Below are 23,164 nucleotides of genomic sequence, written 5' to 3' on the forward strand. Positions count from 1 at the left end.
GACATAAAGTGAACTTTAAAAAAGTGGGAGATACCTGTATATAATTAAGTGACTATATAGTTCTTTTCAGTTTTCATGATATTTCATGTAGTTGTAAGGGCCGTTCAGAATAAGCTTGGATTACCGTATAACTAGAAACTGCTAGACAAACAACTGTGAAAGGTTTTTCTGCTCTTGTCTGTATTTTTAAAAATAAGTTTAAAAATGCTGTCTAGAGAAGTCTTGGATTTAATGAATGTTTAAACAAGTCTTGTGCTCGATCTATGGGTTAAGTAGAATATAAACTCCGTTCTTTAATCTGGTACAAAGTAGTCTTTATAAAATGTGGCTTTAGTTCAACTATAATTGAGATCCTTTATAGATAAGTATAATAAATAATAGCAAATGAATGTGCCCATGTTCTCAGTGAATATCATTTAGCCCAACCTGTATAGCCAGTGCCTGCAGCAAAATTACCAGGTTGACCTATTAAGATCACATGGCTCCTGTCTTGCTTCTTTTATGTGATATTGATAGCAAAATTTGTTTTACAAAGGTTTTATTTTGTTTATAATTTTACGGAATGTTAATGTCCTCTTTAAGTGTTTATGAATAGTCATAGTTATGTGACTCGCCTGCCTTTGAGTAGGACAGCACTCGTGCTCAAATGTAACACAGTTGGCCATCCATGTCAACAGGGTCCGCGTCTGTGGTTTCAACCAACTGTGGGTTGAAAATATTTGGGGGGAAAATTCCAGAAAGTTCCAAAAAGCAAAGCTTCAATTTGCCATGCCTGCTAGGCACAGACAACTATTTATATAGCATTTACACTGTATTAGGTATTATAAGGAGTATGGAGATGATCTGAAGTATACAGGAGGACTTTTGTAGGTTATATGTAGATACTACACCATTTTATATAAGGGACTTGAGCATCTGTGGATTTTGGTATCCTGGATGGGAAGGTGGGAGGGTGTCCTGGCACCAGTCCTCTGAGGATACCGAGGGATGACTTGTATGTTGACTTGGGTATGGTCTTTACAATTAATGGCAATACTTGCTTGTCTGTCATACCTGCAGAAATTGCCTTCCTCTTGGTATTTCTCTTCCCCTTCTGCTCACTCTCTCTCTTTTCCTTCCCTTCGTTCCAGTGTTAGGTGGCAGCTGGGTCTGCTGGGATGATATTAGTCGGTAAGGAGGAAAGAGGATGGGGGCAGAAAAACTTGTTTTTGTTTGTTTGACTTTTACCTTCTTTCTCCAGTCCTTATTTTCACAACTTTCCTCCAGAGTTAGGAATGGAAAGTGAACAGGGGACATCCTCACTATTGCTAGAAACCCTCTCCTCCCAGACTATCATTATTAGGCATCCATTATTTCCCTGTGTTTGTTAAACCATTATATACATATATGTTTTTTATGCATATATAAAATACATATTAGTAAGTGGCAATGTTGGATTTGAACATACATATGTTTTGTTTGTACCTTTAACCATTCAGCCAGAGGTTGCCAAACTTGGCAGATAGTGGGCCATATTAAGACTGCCTGTTGTTTACAATAAAAAAAAAAATTTGCGACTAACAATTTTTAGGTAGAGCTATTTTAGGAAAAAATGTATATTCTTGGTTTCCTCATTGCCACTTTGCAGCAAATACCTTGAACTTTGTAGCAGCTTCATGCTGCAGATGGGAAATGGGATATATGCTCTCAGGTTCCACAGGCCCCACCTGGCCCACTTCATCATTTATATTACCCTCCTGGTCCCTGTATTCCATTTTTGAACTTTGCATCATCAGTCTTTACTAACTCCAGTAATTCCTTTTATGCTTGAATTTGTGTTCCAGAGCAAAGGAGCTACAGAATATTTTTATTCATACAGCTTTTCTTCCCAGTGTCAGGTCTGAGAATAGTCAGGTGTAAGGGAGATGCCTTATGTTTCTGGCTTTTTCAGTTGGAATTACACATGTATTTTTATTTATTTGGCCAATATTTATTGATAGTGAGATAAAGGCTCAGATGGAATGTGGTTCAGAAATAGTGGAGAGTACTAAAGAAGCACAGGTCAGCGCCCACTGCCCTGATTATGTAGTCCTTCAGCAGGACATAGGCTGCCTGGAGTGAATTCAGTGTCCTCCCTTAGTTCACCAGGGTACACAGTTGCCTTCACTGTGCTCAGAAAACCAAGTGATGAGAGAGGATGGGAAAGTCTTGGATGAGAGGGTGTCCAGGAAGCACAAATTCATGGCTAGCACCATTGTCTGTGTCTGAGGGCTGTTCATTCTTCCATCCAGATGAGGAGGTTGAGGGCCTTAAGTCACATGGGGAATTCCTAAAGTTATCTGCTCTCCTTCACGTTACAGTTAACTCACACCCAGCCATGTTAGTCGCAGTTTTATCAGCTGATGTAACCTGTAAGTCGTACTTAGCTCAGAAGGCTACAGTTTTCTCTTAAAAACATTATAACTGGTGATTAGGTTGTTTATGTTGATAAGTTGCTATATTAGGTTTATTATAGGTGAAATAGATCTTGAGAATGTCATGCTATCAGTGATCAAATGTAAGAATTCACAGTGAGACCTTTACAGAGAGTATATATGCAAATAATCACTAGGTGCAGCTAGCTGTTTTGCTCAAAGTTGTGCTTAGTAATGTAGTTCTAGAGCATTCGATCCCTCCTTTTAAGGTGTCTTCCTTTTTGCACAACTATGCCTTTTATATTTACTATGTTGTTACTGTTTATTCACGAGTCTGTCTCTTTGCTGTGAGTTCCTTGAAGGCAGAGTTGGGTGTCTTACTTTTTTTGTGTTCCTCATGGCCTAGCACAGAGTTTGGGCATAAGTAAAGGATCTAGTAGCCTTTAATGAATTAACTGATGATTGACTGATTGGTTGTATTTCAACAGGATCTTACTGGAAGAATTCTTTTTCACTGGTGATCACCATAATCTTTATTTTATCTGTTTCACTATCTGCCCTTTCTGTGTAATCGCTTTTACTTTTGTAATATAATCATTGATTATCAAGTACTTTTTCTTACCAGATCTTGGTATTTGATCGTGAGTTGCTAATTATACTTGAATATTTAAAAAACTGAGATGTCTTGAAATCACCACGGCTTTTTGTTGGGAGAGATTTGTGTTAAATTCCCTTGAAAATCTGTTTTGATGTGAGAAAAGAAAACTTTCTCCCTTTGTTCTTTGCCTTGAGTGTTCCTTGGTCTTTTGTTCACGTTTACTTCCTGTTTGAGGAAAAATTTTAATTCTGTTTCTGTGGTTTTCAGTAAGATTCTGGTTGGTTGAACTCTCATGACAGTGTTGTAGATGTACTTGAAACATTTCTACACTTCCTTAGATTAAGAAAAACCTAAAGTAAAACCAGTCCTTGACATTTATTTTTTGAAGGTGAAATACCTCTTTAAGCTGTTCCCATTGTGGTCAGACGTATTAGTTTACTGTTGTGCTTTCCTTTTTTTATTCTGAAGTCCTTCATTTCTAATCTGGTCTTGTTCTCTAGGCTTACTGCATAGCTGTCCTCCTGGAATATTGTATCATGATCATCCTGGAAATTCCCTGTACCTCTCTGATGCAGCACTCAGTGTTTCCTGGATCCCTTTTCTTTCCTTTGTTTACCCCCTCATTGTGTTGTAGGACAGTCTCCTGTAGCTTGCTAGGAAAAGGTACAAGATATTGTTTCTACTTTCTCCTTGTTATATTTTTATAGTACTCTGTTCTTATTTAGATGTAATTTTCTTTTTATCCTTCTCCAAGAATATTTGGAGGTTTTAATATTTTTTCTTCTTTCTTCATTATTTCTGTTCATCCTTGTTCCCCTGTTGGTTTGTTTTGGTGCCTTTCTTGTTGGAGTCTTCCTCAATATTTGGTGTTCCTTGACCATTCATTTTTTTAAGGTCTACTCTATTGATACATAATTTACATATAAAATGCTCAAATTTTAGGTATACAGTTTAATAACTTTTGATGAATGTATTCATTTATGTAGCCACCACCCCAGTCAAATGTATAAAACATTTCCATCACCTCAGAAGAGTTCCCTCCTCGTCTCTTTGCAGTGTCTGTTCTCTACAGTTCTAGCCAGTTCTCCCCACTCTACCGCCTGTCAACCACTGTCTTTGTCACCATAGCTAGTTTTGCCTCTTTAAGACTTTCATATAATGTGGTCATATGATATATGTTCTTTTATGTCTGGCTTCTTTTACTCAGCATGGTTTTTGAGATTCATTTATGTTGTTGCATGAATTGGTAGTTTCTTCATTTTTTTTGCAGAATAGTTTTAATAACTGCCAAACTGCCTTTTAAAAAGTGATACATTAAAAGATTGATTGGAAGACTCACATGTTTGAATATATCATTTGTTGACTTGTGGATTTTCCTGTTGGGTAATTAGTTTGGAACCCAACCATTTCTAAACATGGAATGGAGACGCTCCCCTCACCCCATGTCAGTAACAGTAGGTCTTTATTCTAGGATTATTTGCTTTGTTTAGAGAAGAATCCTCATTTATTCTGCCCAGGTGATATATATGTCCAAGTAGGGCAACAAAGTTCAGCTAGATGCAAATACTCACGCCGTCTTCACCTTTTTCATACCTCATTGTCCTTCCTGTAGCTCTCAGCTAAATCTGGTGTTACCGTGTATGGAGCCTTTCTAGCTCGCTTTCTCCAGAGAATGTACCTCTGGTTTTTGATATATATCTACATTTACAAGTGTTGGTTGTGTGGGCAGTTGGTAGGTTGGTGCCTGACTGCATTGTGCTACTGTGGACTCAAGAGTCTAAGCACTCCTCACATAGACTTTCAACCAATGTCTCTTCAATCCTACTCCCCCCACCCTTGCTGGTAATTGATACAGTGAATTCCTGAGCCTTTTTTTGGGTGCTCTGGACAGAGTAAATTAGTTTACTTTCTTGTTCACGTTTCTCAGCTGCTAGTGCTTAGGTTTTAATTTTCTTTTGTCTGCTTAGGTCAGTCACCACTCCTCCAGACACTAATGTTGACCAGAAAAAATGACTGCCTCTTAGGTCCTCAGTTATTTCTTCTCCTATTCCCTTTGTCCTCATGAGTTTATATATTTTTTTATTCTTGCTGTAATTTTAGTGAAGTCTCTAGAGAGACAGAAAAAAAAAATGTGTTCAGTTTTCTTTTCTACTGAAATTGTTTTTCTTTCTAAAACTAAAATAACTGCATTAATAATATATTTTCCTACCTTAAAATTTTACTAGGCTTGATTCTGTTTTATTTTCCATCTTGTCTAAATTTTTATTTTTTGAGTTTTCAAAGTTTTACTTGTATAATGAACACTTTTATGTATTTCTTGTCCACAGATGAACTAATTGTTGTACTGATTATTTTGAATAAAAATACTGTTTATTTTCAGTAAAGATCTCTGGCAATATTTCAGTGTATGATAGTCTATTTTGTGCATGTATAATAACTTATTCAATCTGTCCTCTGCTGATGGATGCCTGCTTTTAAAATGCTTTAAAAAATTTATATTTTCTCATGTTATAAATGAATAAATTCACTAGTCAAGTTGCTATTTTTTTAACATATTACTGAACAGTCCTTCAAATATCTGTAACCAACAGTGTATGAGATTATCATTTTATATCACAATGATTGATTTCTCTTGTCTCCTCCACTAGACTATGAGCATCCTTATTTGTTAGTAAAGCCATTGATGAAAATTATGCATCTTAAAGAAATAGATACTCCAGTACCTGAACTAATTTCTTCTCTGTTACTGTAATATATGAAACAAGGCTTTGTTCTGTTTTTTACTTTTGCATTCTAAAAAGGAAAAAAAAATCAGTTAATTGGGGTTAATGTTATGAGTTCAATTTTTAATGAATTAAGCATCTAGTATTCATTCTTTTTTCTAGCTACTTATTCAAGTACTACTTCTTACTTATGTTTTATCATTGCCTTACAGGTTGTTGAACCCATGAACTTTCCCTCCCTGCCACAGACTTTTATTGGGTGATAATCTGTGCGCCACGCCCTCCTCAGTCTTTATCTTGCTGGCCCTTTCTGCCTTACTTGCGACTGTAGACCAGCCCCTTCTTCCTGTCCTTTGGAGACTACGCTGTGTGGTTTTTCCTGTTCTAACTATTCCTCGTCAGTCTTCTTTAGGGTTTTCTTTTTTCTTTCTTTCTCTGCAGGTACTGTGAGCATTGGTTTCTTTCAGTTGTGTCTCTGTGTCATTGTGCTTTTTATTCATTCGTGACTTTAATTGCCACCTGTATGCTGATGCCTTTCATCAATGCCCTCCTAAGCTTTACACTCAAAACCCAATGACTCTCCCCAAGGTTCATCATATTCAATACGTCCTTACCAGAATTTATTATTTTTTCTTCCTCACTTACTCTTTTTCTTACTTTCCCTTTCTACATGCTAATACCATCCTTCAGGTTTCCCAGGATGGAATCCTGAGTGTTATTCTAGATTGCTTCTACTTTTAGTCAAGCTTCAGGTTCTACCAAATTTTCCTTCTAGTATTTCCCAGATTTAGCTCCTTCTTTTCTTCTTCTCATACCAGTCTACTTTTTGCTTCCAGGTTGGTTCCTTTCTCTACAAAACTGATTAACTATCTGAATTTTATCTGTCTGTTTTCCTATCTGCCTGTAGTTTTTATTTGAATTGTATCTGACTGAATCTCTTCCTTATTATGACAGAATAGAACCTCTATTACTTGATCAGTGACTGCCTTAGGTTTATCGTTTCCTGCTCCTTGCTTTGTTCATTTTGTCCCAGTGACATACAAGTCTCCATACGCTTGGTACATCATTGTACTTTGAAATAAACTATTATCTCTGCCTGGCATGCCCTTGTCCCTTTGGCTTGGGTTAGCCTTTAAAATTTTATGTAATCATCTTTTTTGTACAGAAGTCTTATCTTCTGGCATGGGCTAAAGGTACCATTTCTGTGCCTCTGTTGTGACCATTTTACTGACCCCATAATACTAAAGAATATTTACTTTTTCTGTCCTTGTAGGCAGAGATTGTTTTATTTAGTGGAAAAAAAAGTCTTCAATGCCAAAAATATAAAGTAATGGCTTAGTAATTTTTTGATAGTGGGTATCTAAAAATTATAGGTTATTAGAATCATCTGTTTATTTATAGGTTACTTTCTTTGTAGATGATGATGCAATCTACCCTAAACTTGAGGGCTGTCTTCTACATACATAGATACATGCTCAGAGAGTACAAATAATACAATTTTTATCCTGGATGAAATGAGTTAATTGTTGCTAAAAACATATTAATGCCAAAGTCTAATGCCATTTAGCTTACCCGCTAATGTGAAATACTTGTTAACCTCTTCCTTGCCCTTGCCTAAAATTTGTATCCATAAATTAATGTTCTGTCATTTGAAGATAGTGAGTCAAGAATTTTCATATTTATTTTCTAGGTTAGATTTGAAAATAGAGAATTACGGCAATATCTTTGGGTTTGTTTTATTTACTTGGAAAGAGAGGTAATATTTGCCAGTTTTTATTAGGAACTGGGTTAAAAAAAATGTAAAGATTTTGAGAGATGATTTTTCTCCTCCAATGTCTTACCCGTCTCCTATTTCTGAATTGCAGTTACAGATGTAGAGCTGAAACGACTGAAAGATGCCTTCAAGAGGACCTGCGGACTCTCGTATTACATGGGCCAGCACTGCTTCATCAGGGAAGTGCTTGGGGATGGAGTGCCTCCGAAAGTTGCTGAGGTAATCTTTACGTTCTAGGTTTTCCTTTGAGGTAGTTATCCACCAGCTTGAATTCTTGAGGGCTCTCCTGGTCTTGACAGATTTAATCTTCCCTCCAGTTACTTTTCCTGTTGAGTAGGTGAACAGATCTTGTTTTAGATGTCAATATGGCTGTGTTCTTGGAGGCCAAATGGGAGTATTGTAGAGTTGCAATTCTCCTTCTTATGCACTGAACTCTAACAGCCATGATTATAATCATGGGACCATGTATATGGTTGGCTTCTTAGTCTTGCAGACTTTGTCACTCTGACATAGAATTTTTATGTTGGGAGTATTTTTTTTTTTTTAATAAGTTTTGTGTTTAAAAACCTCCCCATATTGTAAAACCTAATTAATTCTGTAAAATTAAGTATCGTATATGAAACACTAGCTTATTAGAACTTGTGAAGGCTTATTTGAATTCTACTAAAATTTTTTGGTGGAGATAAAATGACCTAAACTGATATAAATATCCCCTTTCTAACATGAATTTCACTGTTTTATAGGTATATACACAGGTATGTGTTACGTCATTCTAAAGGTGAAATGAGAATAAAATTAATAAAATGGCAAAAATTACAAGAACTTTAAGCTTGGTGTATTACATAAAACCTTAATTCACCATTTCTAGTTAGTGACAGTGTTTCTAACCTGTTCTGTATGCTTTTGAACTTTGTGGTTTACATAATATAGAAAGTAAATTTATTGCTTTTTTGGTGTGTTTTAATCTTTTTTTTGGTGGGAGTATATGATGCATTAATTCTGGTATATGTATTCTTGTGTAAAATTATGTACTTTCTTGTTCTGCCATTATTTTGGATTTATGACAAGATTATTTTTTTCCTGATACTATTTATTGGGTTGTCTTTTTCAGTATGAATTTATCTCCCCATTTTCTTTTAATCAATTTGTCTTAAATACTAATATAATATAAAATTTGGAATTTAGAATTTTTCATTTTAGGATATACCTAGCAATTTAATGAGATAATCTAAGTTGCTAATTAGAGAAAGGGATTTAAACTGAATCCATAGTAATTAATACAGGATGCTTCCAAATTCAAATATATACTAACTTCAGCCTTTCTTTCCCCTCAGCCTCTTCCTTAAAGCCAAAACTGTCAGACTCAGAGTAATTCATAGTGCTAAGAAAACTTAGGTCAGAATATACTTATCTCTTTGGATCATGTATAAAGATTTACATGTGTATGTCTGCACACCTGTGAATGGATAACCATTCAGTTTCTTGTCCATTTTTTAACTGAGTTGTTTGTCTTTTTATTCTTGAGTTGTAAGAGTTCTTTATATGTTCTAGATACAAGCCCCTTACAAGATACATGATTTGCGAGTATATTCTCCCATTCTTTAGCTATCTTTTTACTCTCTTGATGGTGAAACACAAAACTTTAAAATTTTGATAAAGTCCAGTTTACCTGTTTTCCCTTTTATTGCTTGTGCTTCTGGTGTTGTGTTTAGGAAACCTTTGTCTAACCCAAGGTCACAAATTTCCCTCTAAGAATTTTAGCTCTTACATTTGAATGCCACCCATTTTGTGCTAGTTTTTCTGTATGGTGTGATGAGTCCAACTTTATTCTTTTGGAAATAGTTCTCCAGCTGTCCTATTACTGAGTCCAAGCTCATACTGCTCTCTGCATGACAGACCCAGTAAATTGAGAGATGAGTTGTTGGGGCAAGGAATAGAGCCTTTGTTTGGAAAGCCAGGAGACCAAGAAGATGGTGGACTGGTGTCCTAAAGATCCTGAGTTAGAATTCAGGCTTCTTTAGTACTAGAAGGGGAAGAGGTGTGGCTTGTTGTTACAGACTTCTTGGTGTCAGAACCCTTTGTTCTTGCAGCTTTCCACATAAATCTGGTCACAATGTTCCTATAAACCTCCAACAAGACAAATGTTATTCTGTCTTTTTATCTCTATATGAGTGGAAAAGTGTTATACCTTTAAAGGTCAGAGTCTTGAGAATGGGCTGTCCTGTATATTTCGGGCTATAGGCAGCATTCTTTTACAAAAGGTGCAGAGCCAGCTTGACTAAGCACAGGCAGCAGAGCACAAAGATTGGAGCTAAAGGAACAGATTCAACATGGAGTTAGGTTAGTTCTCTGCAGTCCTATCCCTGTTTGTTGAAAAGATTATTCTTTCCCATTGAATTGTCTTCTCACTCTTGTTGAAAGTCAATTGATTGACCATAAGCGTAAGGTTTTATTTCTAGGTTCTCAATTCTGTTCTGTTGATTTCTGTGTCTGTCCTTGTATCAGAATCACATTGTTTTGATTACTCTTGTTTTGTAATAAGTTTTGAAATCATGAAGTGTCATTTCTCCAGCTTTCTTTTTCAAGTTATGTGTCTATTCTGGGTCCCTTGCATTTACGTATGAATTTTAGGATCAGCTTTTCAATTTCTGCAAGAGAGGCAGCTGAGGTTTTGATAAGGATCATATTGAATTAGTAGATTGATTTGGGAGTATTGCCATTTTAACAATATTTAAGTCTTCCAATTCACGAAATTAGAATGCCTTTGTTTGTTTGTTTGTTTGTTTGTTTGTTTCTTTCTTTCTTTCTATCTATCTATCTATCTATCTATCTATCTATCTATCTATCTATCTATCTATCTAACTGAAGTACAGTCAGTTACAATGTGTCATTTCTGGTGTCCAGCATAGTGTTGCAGTCATACATATTTTTGTTTTCACATTCTTTTTCATTATAGGTTACTATAGGATATTGAATATAGTTTCCTATGCTATACAGAAATTCTTTTTTTATTTATTTTGTATATAGTAGTTAATACTTGTAAATCTCCAACTCCCAATTTATCCCTTCCCACCCCTTTTCCCATTTATTTCAATTTTTGACTTCTTTCAGTGATGTTTTGTAATTTTCAGAGTACAGGTCAAATGTCCATCAACAGAACAAAATATGGTACATCCATACAATGGAATATCGTTAATAAAAAAGGAATTAAGTTTTCTGATATGTGCATGGATAAACCTTCAAAACATTCCAAGTCAAAGAAGCCAAACACAAAAGACCACATATTTTTTGGTTCCATTTGTATGTAATGGCAATGATAACCCAATCTATGGAGACAGGAAATAGATTAGTGACACTTTGTTAAAATTTTAGCTGATTTTTTTTCTTACTCACGTGCATAATAGCTGCATCTTCCTACTGTTGTTTTGGAGGAACCTGTCTTTCTTGGAATGTCAGACACAGGTTGCCCTATTATCTCAGCTCTCTGATAGGATCGAGAAGTGTAATATGATAGTTCAATTGCTTTTTCTTGTTCTTAGGTTAGGAGCGACACTCTTTCAGGCTTTCTACATCTAAGGTGGAAGTGGAACTCCCTGCAGCATCAGTTTTATGTGACTATTTCATAAATTTCATTTCACTCAAAATTGTTTCAAGAGTCTCTGTCCTTTGGACTATTTGTTAAGAGTCATTACTGGCTTGAATAATTAAAGTAATTATTTTGCAAGAATGATCTTAATTTTAAATTGTAAAATCCACAATGATAGTTTCAAATTTCAGTTTCATTGTAGTTAACACTTTTATGTAAACTCTAGAACAGTATTAAACACAAATAGAAAATTTATAAATGCTTTTAGTAATAATGGTGAACTTCTTTTGCCCTGTTATTCATTGAGTAGGCTTATTTTAAGTGAGAAGGAGGCTGTACACCAGAAATTGACGCAACATTGTAAACTGACTACACACAGACACACACACACACACACACACACACACACAGACACACACACTTCTACTGGAAAAATAAAATAAATGAGAAAGGAGTATTATTAGCAAGTAAATATTGATTAATACATATAACATACTATGTAAGTTTTAAAGTATTATAAGTAACTGAGTCCTTCTGTCTTTAATTAATCTCTGGTGTTTTCTTACAAAAGTAAATCTTTATAGTTTTTCATACAATAATTTCAAAGGATGGGTGAACCCCATTAAGCTCAGTTCTGAAACAGTTTCAGCATTCAAATAAAATGAGCTTATGGCACATTTCAGGCATCCCTCCAAGACAAGCAAGTCAGTAGACAGATTTCATCAGCTTTTGCGTGTATTTGGGAAAGGGAGAGAATTTATGAGCATATTTCATCCTTGCAGAGTACAGAGTTATTTGCTGAAGGAGAAATGGTGCATTTTAAATAAAATGGAAGTATAGATCTGGGCAGATAGTTTTGAAGTTTGAATTTAGTTTTAGTGCGTAGGTAGACTCATAGAATGGGAGATCTATATTCTTTAGTTGCAGGGAAATCAAGTCAAATGATGGGATTTATAAACAAAGTGATTAGTTGCAAATCAAAGGAAGTAACCTTTCTACTGTATATGGCCTTGTGAGATCTTTCTTAAAATCCTACAGAGAGCTTGGGCCTTAAATCTGGGTGAAGTGGGCCACCTACTCATGATGAGATTCTGAAATTAATATTTTTGAGGCAGTAGCATTATTTTAACATCGATACCTCTCTAAGAAGAGCCATAGAACCAGTATAAGCTGCCAATTGTGGATGGAAACTTTAAACTTTATTCTCTAGTTAATCAGAGCTTTTATTTACAGTAGAAGTAATAACAATATCTTTCAAGAGCAAGAAAAGGTGTTTTTGGAATCTTAGTGCAAAAGAATGCTAAACCTAAAAAGACAGTAACTTTAATCCTTAACATATTAAGGAGGCAACATAAATTTCTCAATTATTTTCTAGAAGAGTGTAGCTATATATTTTTAAAGCAAAAGAGAGATTTATCTAGGATTGAACTAACCTCCCATTTTTTACCTTCTCTGAAGACTTGGTGTGATAAATTCCAAGACAGAGGCTATTTTGGATGAGGAATAAGAACTCATGGCAGTTTACAATTTTTAGAATCAAAGCATTGATTTTATTAGACTCATTATTTCTAGGATAGATGAGTGTAATTAATATTTTGATGTAATCCTGATCTTGCTTATAATAATCATGTATTTGAATAAAATATTAAATGAATGGAATTTGAGAGGATTAAGAAAACAAGGTCAAGCAAAGTAAATGGAAAAATGTGTTATATTTGAAATTGGACTTTTCTGAACCAAGGCCACTAACTCTTAATAATTCAGTGTTTATATTTTCTTTAGTGTGTCACCCATTCCCCAATCCCTATTCACCCAAAGATATCTAGTAAGAAAACATTGCCATGTAGTATTAATTTGTAATCATTTCCTATTGTTTTCACATTCACTTAAAAGTGGTTTTCACCATTTACAAAATATGGTAGGCAGGTGAATTTATAGTGGCTACTCATTAGCTCTTTCTTTCAACTGGAAACTCTTAAATCTCTATCCCAGGATTGATTTCAATTCTGGATGACTGGCTCATACGAAAATACCACTCCACCTTCCTCCATAAATCTGCTTCTGGCAATTTTAGCCCACACTTTTCCTCCAATTCCTAAACCCTTAACAGACATTAAAGCCTGTCTCTGTACTGCATATGTAGCACAATATTTTATTAGATGATGGCTTATTTATTGTGTCCATTTAAATATTGTCTCTCAACTAAGTTATCATTTTTGATGGGCAGGCTTTATGATTTTTTAAAAATGTGCCTCAGAGTTCTGGGCATCTAATATAAACTTAGTATTTTGATTAATTTTTGTTTGTTTGTTTTTTAAGTAATTGCATATTCTGCAAAATCCTATTCCAAGAATGACCAGGACAGTGACCAGGAATCTGTGTTCCTAAAATCAGCTTCGCTAACTTTGCAATCTTTGAGCATATAACCTTTTCCAAATTAGAGGAAAATGCACATTTTAATCAAAAGCAATCATAGGACCTACAGTGTTTTCAGACAGTGTTCAACATGTGAAAACAAACAGCTGATTAGTAGGATATTTTTCCATTAGTGGTGGTAAATGTATGCTGCGTTATTCATATTGCATTTAGATGCCCCTTGGGACTAGGGACATACATTTATTAGATAGTCTAGGTTTAGGGAGACTGCCTGACCACAGAATAATAATTTGTGATTTTTTTGTTTTGTTTTGCTGTTAGTTGATCAGTATTATTGTTTACATCCTTTTATGTTGGATTTACTAGCATCGTGAGTGACAACATTCTTGACAGCGCTAGTCATTGATTGTTAGCTATTGATACTGTTAATCATTGACTGTTGTAATACACTAAAATAATGTGTTTATATCAACCAGAGAAAAGCAACTAAAGTTTTCATTTGTTATAGTAAATCCTAATCTTAGCATTATGGCTAACAGGAGAACACGAAGCAGGATACTGGTTTAAAATCTTTCTCTGTAACTGGAATCTGTAAAATATCCACTAGTCTTTATCTTAAGACTTTCTGTTCGAGTTCTTAAATTTCATTGTTTTTCAGTATTTCTCTCTGTAAGACTGGACGAAAAAGATTCCAAGGGCTCTGTTAGGTGAAGATAATCACAGAATATAGCATTCTTCTTGCAAAATTACATATGGACATTTAAAAAATGTACATTACTGTCTTGATGGTTCTTAACTGCCAGGTTTTATCCTAGAGCAGTTTTTAAACAGTTTGATAAACTGTTGAAAACAAAGTTTATCGTAGAAGAGCTGACATGTCATTAAGCATAATGGGACTAGTGATCTCCTTATAAAACATTACATCAAATACATTACATAAATTATGAATGTTCTAAGTGATACGCCAGATGTCAAAGAAGTTATTCACCTATACTGGCACTAAAAAATACTCTTATAGAAAATAACTTATGTATAATCACTTACTTTCAATCCCTGGTGTATTAAGTGAGCTACTGACATGACTGGTATAGTAGATAATAAAAATAATTGGTATCCTGTTCAAGTCAGTCTTGATAGGATACTTCTACTAATAGCATATTCCTTAATTGGTATTATAAGGTAAAATAGGTTGATTTAATTTATAACTGAGAATGTTAAAAATCTCTGCCAAAATTTAGCTGATAAAATTTTGCTGAGTTTGTCTATAGAAATTGTAAATTTTTTTCTTCTTTTTTTTTTTTTGATCTTTTTGTGGGGGGGAGGTAATTAGGTTTACTTATTTACTTTTGACCAGATTGACTATAATTAGAAGAGTTTGAAGTGCAGTTAAATTGTGATGCTCTACTCTTGACTTTGAAATCTGCCTGGATTGGAGGGAAGAAGGAGATGGGCCAGGTTAGGCTGCCTTTTTTCTTCTGATTTAAACTTGCAGGTTAAATTAAGCTTCTAGAAAGTAAAAGTTAAAGCAACGAGATTCCAGAATGAGATCATTAATCATAGAGCATCCAGGATAGTTATCTTCCAAGAGATGTATAGGTACAGGGAAACGTGTGAGGCCAGGCATCCAACCTTAGGATCATGAATTAAGGTTGGAACAGCAAAGGAAAAAGCTAGCCAGGCAATCTCCATAGGCAGAACTCAGGGATGCTAACTCCAAGGAGAACAATTTTGACTTGAAACCTAGTAGTTGAACCTGAAACCTAAACAGGCTTCTTTGTTCAAGCATCAGTGGGTTTAAGGAGAATTCAGTTTCTTCCTTGGGATAGGAATAGATCAGCTATAAGAAAGGGACAAATAATTGCTCTAAAGGAAGCTAGTGAGTGGAAGGGAAGTTGCAACCCAGAACTTCAAAGAAATTATTTAATTATGTTAAGCCAATGACAAGCTAATTGAGAGGGTGTACCAATAATTTACCTCACTGATGTCTAGTGACGCTGTAGTTTGTGCTCTGATCTCTCTTGTAGTTGTGTCTTTGGATAGACTTAAGTAGACAAGGTATCTTCAGAGATGAGAAAAGAGGGTACAGATTGAATCTCAGGACTTGCTATCTGGTGTGGTGGCAACAGAAAGTCACCTAAGACAGTGGTAATAGTCTGGCTTGTCCAGTCAGTCCTGGGATTAGCTTATTGGTCCAACAGTCTGTCAGATATAAATAAGAAAGTACAGAGGTATTCTGGATATTTTGTTTAGGCAAAGCTCTTTTGCTTTTGGACTTGAGGAAGAGAGAGAAGTAATGAGTATTATATTCTCTAAATTTAGGAAGAGTATTAGTAACTTACTTTCTGACTTATGTAAACATTTTATGGCATAGGTTCATGACAGGCATAAAATGTCAACATTTCTGTGGGATATATATACCTGACATAGGCCTAGGATAATTCTTATGTAAAAAAAAATGAATTGTAAGGCAGATATTAATGAAATATACTAAGAATATGGAGCAACTAACATGTTTTAGTTTTTTTCTGAAAATAGTATTTAATATTTTCCCTTTAACAATAAATTCAACAATTTATTTTTTAACAATAATGTTGACAGGATAGCAATTTATGTAAACAAAATTAATTTCTGTCTCTTAGAACATCCTGTGAAAATAACCAGACTTATTTTCATGAAACTTGGTAAGGCTGTTTGGGAATATAGGACTTAAAGACTATTCTCTACGCTATGCATGAACTTTTCTTTGATGATTTTCTAGGGGAATTTCAAAGAGAGGCATCTTACAAAGTATCTCATACTGAGGTCCAAGAATTCCATGTGACTAACCACAAGTATTAAGTCCCAACAGAATGAGAAAATAAACCATGGTGTCAAATATGGACTCCAAATCAAGTTGCAAGGGCAGATGGTCTGAAATGCAGGCTTCGATTTATTATTGATCTATATATCAGTGGGAAACACATCACTACTCTCTCCCACCTAAAACCCACAGTGACTAAATGTATTAGTTTTGTTTTTGTTTCATGTAAAAGAATCTCAAAGCTAGGAATTGAATGGCAGCTGCACTTTGTCATTAGGGACCCAGGTCCCATTTGATGAGTCTTTTCCCACTGACTTTCAGTTATTTCTCGTTGGCTGTCCCCAGTTGCCAGAGCCTCTAGAAAATGTAAAAAATGTATGTAAGTTTGAACAGGTATATACGTATCTTGGAAAAAATGGGGTTCTTTTACTAAGGAAGAAGAGAAAAATGGATATTGTGTAGATAGCTAACAGTTTCTGTCACAAACTATATCATTACAAGCTGTATTATGATCTAGGGTAAGTAGCAACAGGAATATGTTTAAATGGATTGGACAAGGTTGTGGAGACTAGTTATTCCTATAAAGATGTAAATTTTATTTAGTAAAATTGCCTTTTTAAAATGTATGCAATAAATATTTTAGTTATGTTATTTAAATAGAATTAGTGCTGTTTTGTACTTAATTGCTCTGTATTTCATGTTTTATAATCCTGTGAACTATTATTTATCAAGTGATTTAAAAGAAATAGGTAATGTGTACTTATGGCACGTTATTTAAAACTACAGCAGTTTTAAGTGAAAAGTAAGACTTCTCCATTTTACCCCCATTAGTCTAGAGACCCTCCCCAGCAGCAACGAGTTACTTGTTTTGCAAAAACAGTGTTAAAATTATTATTTTTGTCAAACTGATATGTGTACATAGTTAAAGCAGAATCAGAGAGAGTGAAAAACAAGAATCTTTGTCCCCACCTACCTCAATCTCATCCCGGTTCCAGAGGCAACCACTTTCCTTCTAATAGTTTTTTGTATATACCTCCATTTTCTAAATACTGTTTTTTACTGATATTTCTTCCTTAATTTTAGATTTTATCCTTTGCTTTCCAATTACAGAAGATATTTAGCATTCTTAAACATTCCCCTCCACATCTGCCCAATGCAATTATATCACAGTTTTTGGTTAAATCAGTATTTGTTACTTACAGTATTATGACTATGTAAGTATTCTCTGCAACATGGTATACTATGATTTAGTTTTCTTTCTTACTCAATTTTTTTGTTTTTTCCTAGAATTATAACAGCTGTCTTATTTTTTTTTTACTATAGTTGATTTACAGTATTTTATAAGTTTCAGGTGTTCAACATAGTGATTCACAATTTTTAGAGATTACACTTCATTTATAGTTATTATAAAATACTGCCTTATTTTTTCATCTGCTTAGTTTTCATACCTGTGGCTAAATCATTCTATCTCTTCCAACAACTTTTTAATATAATTTTCTGTGAGACAGTGGTTAATTTTTTACACTGATCTTTTAAATGTATTTTTAGCTTACTTAAGTATTATAGTTGTAAGAGAGAGAAAGAGATATTATATATAATGTCTGTCTGTCTGTCTTTCTGTCTGTCTATTTATATCAGGCTCTCTTTGTATCCTCTAATATTCCATGAATTTTGATGCTTTTTGGCCACCTTTGTCCCATCTGTGAATAAAAAAAAACTCTGTTGCAAGACTTAATTATTGAGTTTTCTTTATTTGCTGTTGGAGTAATGTGGGACATCAAGATAAAATATAAGAGGTGAATTGAGGGTGAATTTTAATCACATCATTTGCATGTTGTAAAGTTACCATTAATAACAACAATGGGAATACACTGGATATAAAATTCCATCTGTACAAAGCAGTTGACCTCAGAGGAAGGAGAAATCAGGCTTAAGGACTGTTATTTTTTTTCTTGCTTTGTGTGAAAGAAGCTGAGATACTCTTTTTAAAATCAAGTTAGCATCTCTGAAAACATGTTTTCATTTTTTACAGATTCTGGTTAGAGTTTAGTTTTTTAAATAGTTTATAATTTTAAAATCAGTTTAAGTTGGTATTATTCATAAAAATTGCTACTAGGCAAAATAGTTTAAAGTTATTTTGTGTATGAGTGTCAACTTTAATAGTATTCCAGCTTTGAAAAATAATTTTTCCAAATGACAGAAGCAATGAAGGTATTTTGATATGTATACAGAAAGCTATACTGGCATATAATACCTCACATTAAGATTTGTTTTGAACTATTTTTCCCATCTTCGCTCTTTCTGATAGTTAATTTGATTTTGAAACCTTTAGATTAGGAATAAAAAGGAGCAGTCTTTGGGAAAGTGTGTTAAACTGACTTTGCTGCGTATACCAGTTCTTTGCTTTAAATGAAATATAGTAGTATTCTTTTTTTCCTAACAGCTTTTTCCTTAACAGTTATTAGGATATAATACATGCTATTCCATTCATCCATTTAAAGTACGCAGTCAATGGCTTTTAGTTGTTCAGAGCTGTGCAACTATCACTGCAATCAATTTTATCACCCGTAAAAGAAACCCTATTCTTTTCACCCTGTCCTCTGCCAGCTGTGAGCTAACTAATAGACTAGTCTACTTTCCATCTCTATAGATCTACCTATTCTGGACATTTCTTATAAGTGGAACCACATATATGGTCTTTTGTGACTGGCTTCTTTGACTTAGTTGTTCTCGAAAACATTATGCTATGTTGCAGCATGTATCACTTCATTCCTTTTATTGGTGAATAATATTCCATTGTATGGATATATCACATTTTGTTTATTCATTAATCAGTTGATAGATATTTGAGTTATTTTCACTTTTGGGCTAATAATGATGCTATGAATATTCATGTGTATTTGTGTGGACATTTATTTTCATTTCTCTTGGGTATATACCATGGATGTAATTTCCAGGTCTTATGGTAACTGTGTTTAACCTTTTGAGGAACTGCCAGACTGTTCTCCAGAGTGGCTGTGCCATTTTACATTACCACCAACGGTGTATGAGAGTTCCAGTTCATCTACATCCTTGCCAACATTGTTATTAACATCCTAGTGGGTATGAAGTGGTATCTCATTGTGGTTTAGATTTTCAGTTCCCTGAATAGTGGTATCCTGGAGTAAACTTTTTAATTTTTAAAGCAGAATATTTGAAAAGAATATCCAAGTGTTCAAGTATCCTGATTAAATATATTAGTGGATCTGAAATGTATAGTAAAGGTTTGTACATTCTGTGATGTACATGTATATGGAAATTTGTGTTTGGCTTAATTGGCTCAAGCCATTTCAGGGCACGGAAGAATTTGAGGTTTCCTGTATTTCAGCAATAAATAGTTTTTAAAATGTAAAGTAATAGTCATTTATCAAATTTAATGTTGATATAAAGAATTTAATATATATTTCATATGGTGGTTCTATAAATATAACTTAAGGTCTAGAACCCAGGGACTGTTGTCTCTTTTTTGAACATCAAGTCATTTAATTTTTTTCTCTTTTTTCAAGTCATTTAATTTTGATGTTTTCCACTCTTGACCCTTTTCTGAAATTCTACCTTTTAAAATTCATTTTTTACAATATCTATTTAGCTCATAATTTTGTATAAATAACATTCTGTGAAGACTTACTAATGTAGAGAACATAGATGAAATGCCATTGGATTTTAAATCACTTATACATTTTCTTGGTTTGTAGTTTAATACTTATTAAACACATAAATGAACACGGTTGAGTTCTACAGAGCTACCTTCCCATCTCACTTTAAAGAAATAGCACATGGAGTCTCAAGATATCTTAAACATATCTTGTAAAACAGTGTGTCTGCTTTGTACCTAGTAGTCACATTTTAGTTAATTTTTTTCTTCATCCCTTAAGGACTTATATTTTGATACTATTTATTTTTGTTCATTAACTTTATTCAGTAGTCAATGAGTGCCAACTATGGGCCCTTTGTCAAAAAGAGGTGACTAAAGTTGTGACAAAGTTGAAATACAATGTCTCTTTCACTTAGTCATACTAGAGTTATGAAGAAAGTCATCTGATTAAAATAATGAACACTGAGATATTAATGACTAATAGAGTTGGTCTTCACAAGAAGTTGTCACTCTTAAAAGAGGAGCTTGTTTTCCCAGATTTCCAATTTAGACTTCCAGTCTAGGGAAGTGATTTTTCTTTTTTTTCTGGTTGTTGTGATTTTCAGTTCTAAAATTTCCATTTGGTTTCTATGCTGAGACTTTCCATCTTTCCATTCAAAAGTGTTTGATCTCATTTCTTTGGACATTTTTATAATAGTTGCTCCAGGGTCTTTGAGAAGTCTCATGTAATAGTTGTAGGTAATAGTTGATGCCTGTTGATTGCATTTTTCTAATTAAATTGAGACTTTCTGGTTCTTTATATGCTGAGTAATTTCGGAATATAGTCTAGACACTTCTAGTATTATGTTATGAGATACTGAGTCTCTTTAAATCCTACAGAGATGTTGGTACAGTTAGTTCTCCGTATCCCCAGGTTCCCTTTTGAACTGCAGGTCAAAAACAGTTGGAAGAAAAATGCCACAGGCTGGCAACTATTTATATAGTATTTACAACTATTTAGTTAGCATTCACATTGTATTAGGTATTATAAGGAATATAGAGATGATTTAAAGTGTAGGAGAGAATTGCGTAGGTTATATGCAACTACTACTTCATTTTATACAAGGGACTTGAGCATGCATGGATTTTAGTATCTGCCAGGGTCCTGTAACCAGTCCTCCCTGAATACTGAGGGATTACTGTATTTTTGTTTTTATTAGATCGTGGATATTGATGGGTTCAGGCTGCAAATTCCACCCAGTCTTCTTTTGTTTGTGTCAGTGAAGTTTTTACAGCCGTTGCAGTGCTGTTTGGATCTGTCCCACATGTGCACCATCCAGTGGCCAGTCTGGAACCTGGGCATTGATCTATCCTGAATTTGTAATGCTGTTGTTTAGGGTCAGATCCATGCATGTGCAGTTAGGAGATGAACCCAGGAGTTCAAAAGCAACTTTCCTGAGCTCTTTCCTCCTCTCAATATCCATAGTTCTTTTCCTTTCCCTGAGCTCCCATTTTTAGTCCTCTTATCAGGTGCTTTCATTACCCTGCTGTGCCACATGCTTAGCAAGACCATCCCTATGTCCTGAGCCAAGCCATAGGACAATAGAGAGAGGAGAAAACAATGGGAGTTTATCTTACCCTCTTAGGACCATAGCTACTTTGATTGGAGAGTGTGGTAGACTGAATAATGGACCCCCAAATCTCTAGGTCCTAATCCCTGGAACCTGCATAAGGCATGTGTCGGTGAAATTGTGGTAATAAGTGTGCATGTTCTAAAATGCCAGGTTTATTACTTATAACTTAACCTGAAAATATTTTTATTTATTAAGGAAATCTTCCTTGGCTACTGGAAATAGGTTTATATAATTATGTATTCTCGGTCGTTTAAATCTCAGTTTGAGATTTTTAACAGTGATTACTCTCTGAAAATTTATTGTGTGGGTGGCATTGTTCTAGTGATGATATGAAAGATATTTATAACCTGTCCTCTTTTGTTTTGTAATGACCATTCTAGATAAAATAAAATTCAGCTGTTGACACAGTGTTTATCACACCCTCATATAAGTTGTTGAGTTAGGTTTTGATTTTCCTGTTTCTCATAGAGGTATGTAGTATTTACCTAATAGTTGAGTGCTATAGTGGATGAGGATTTTTTTTTTCCATTTTAGTGTTAAAGACCTTTCCTTCCCCCAGCCCCCCCCCCCACACCCCCCAAAGGTTGTAGGTAAGGGCATGAACTGGCATGAGTTTTGGAAGAGCTCACTCTGAGCATTCCTGTCTCTTAGCTGGAAGGGGAGGTCAAGCTAACAACTGTATGTTAATGTAATTTGCTCATTTCTTGTCTAGGTGACAGACATTTTGACTATGAAGGTAGTTCTCAGAAAAGCCATGCTTGCTACAACTTTTATGAAATAAGAGTAATACACCACTAGATCAAATCTTTCTCCATCTCAAAGGGCTTTTAAAAATCTAAGAGAATAAGTCTGCCTTCAAAACCAAGACACTTTGAGATGAAGATGTAGAATAAGGAAGCAAATTAAGCACATGTAACGGAAGACGTATGCATCTATTTATGACTAAAGTTCAACAAAATGTTGGTGCCAAGAAAGACCAATTAAGTTATTTCTCTTCTTCAGTCTTCCTTATCCCACTTGACGCCTGGCACATAGATAATATTTATTATGTGGGATATAATTTTTATTACTTATTTGACTTTATGAATAATTTGTTTCTTCTTTTTAATCAGAAAAGTGTTATGTTGTTTCTTGTTTTCACATAAGCTCATGTTCTATATGTATGGATCTTTGTGGAATTTTTTCCCTTGGTCACATGCCCTTAGGAGAAAAACTGTTAAAGCTAGGAGTAGGGAGAAAATATTATTTACAATACACTGAATATAAAATTTTTTCTAAAAATTCTTTCCATGGTAAACTTACTTAAATATTCCGAAGATCTGTTCATCCTGAATTTTTTACTTGAAATTTTAAGATAAATACAGATTCACATGCAGTTAATAAGAAAGAAAATAGAGATCCTTTTTATATTCTGCCTGTTTCCCCTGAAGATAACATTTTACAAACGCATAAAATCATAACAAGGGTATTGTCACTGATACTATCCATTGATCTTATTCTGTTTTCCTCAGTTTTATGTGTGTGTTTGTGTGTAATTCTATACAATTTTATGTCATGGGTGCATGAGCCTACCACCACAGTCAAGATACTGAATAGTTGGTGAGGTCACCAAAGCTTGATAGTTTGATAAACTTTGGATTTTTTGGTGTTATACATCTTCTGTTGGT

At 34.4% G+C, this 23,164-nt stretch overlaps 1 protein-coding gene across 2 annotated transcripts in view; it reads left to right on the top strand.

Moving 5' to 3' along the window:
• USP32 (ubiquitin specific peptidase 32) overlaps nucleotides 1-23,164 on the top strand; it is a 166,706-nt gene that overhangs the window by 35,741 nt on the left and 107,801 nt on the right. For both annotated transcript variants that reach the window (XM_064494998.1, XM_064494999.1), the window contains exon 2: nucleotides 7,580-7,707. In XM_064494998.1, the coding sequence (XP_064351068.1) occupies nucleotides 7,580-7,707 (128 nt within the window). The remainder of the gene's footprint in view (nucleotides 1-7,579; nucleotides 7,708-23,164) is intronic.

This window comes from Camelus dromedarius, chromosome 16 (genome assembly GCF_036321535.1).
Source record: "Camelus dromedarius isolate mCamDro1 chromosome 16, mCamDro1.pat, whole genome shotgun sequence".
NCBI lineage: Eukaryota > Metazoa > Chordata > Mammalia > Artiodactyla > Camelidae > Camelus > Camelus dromedarius.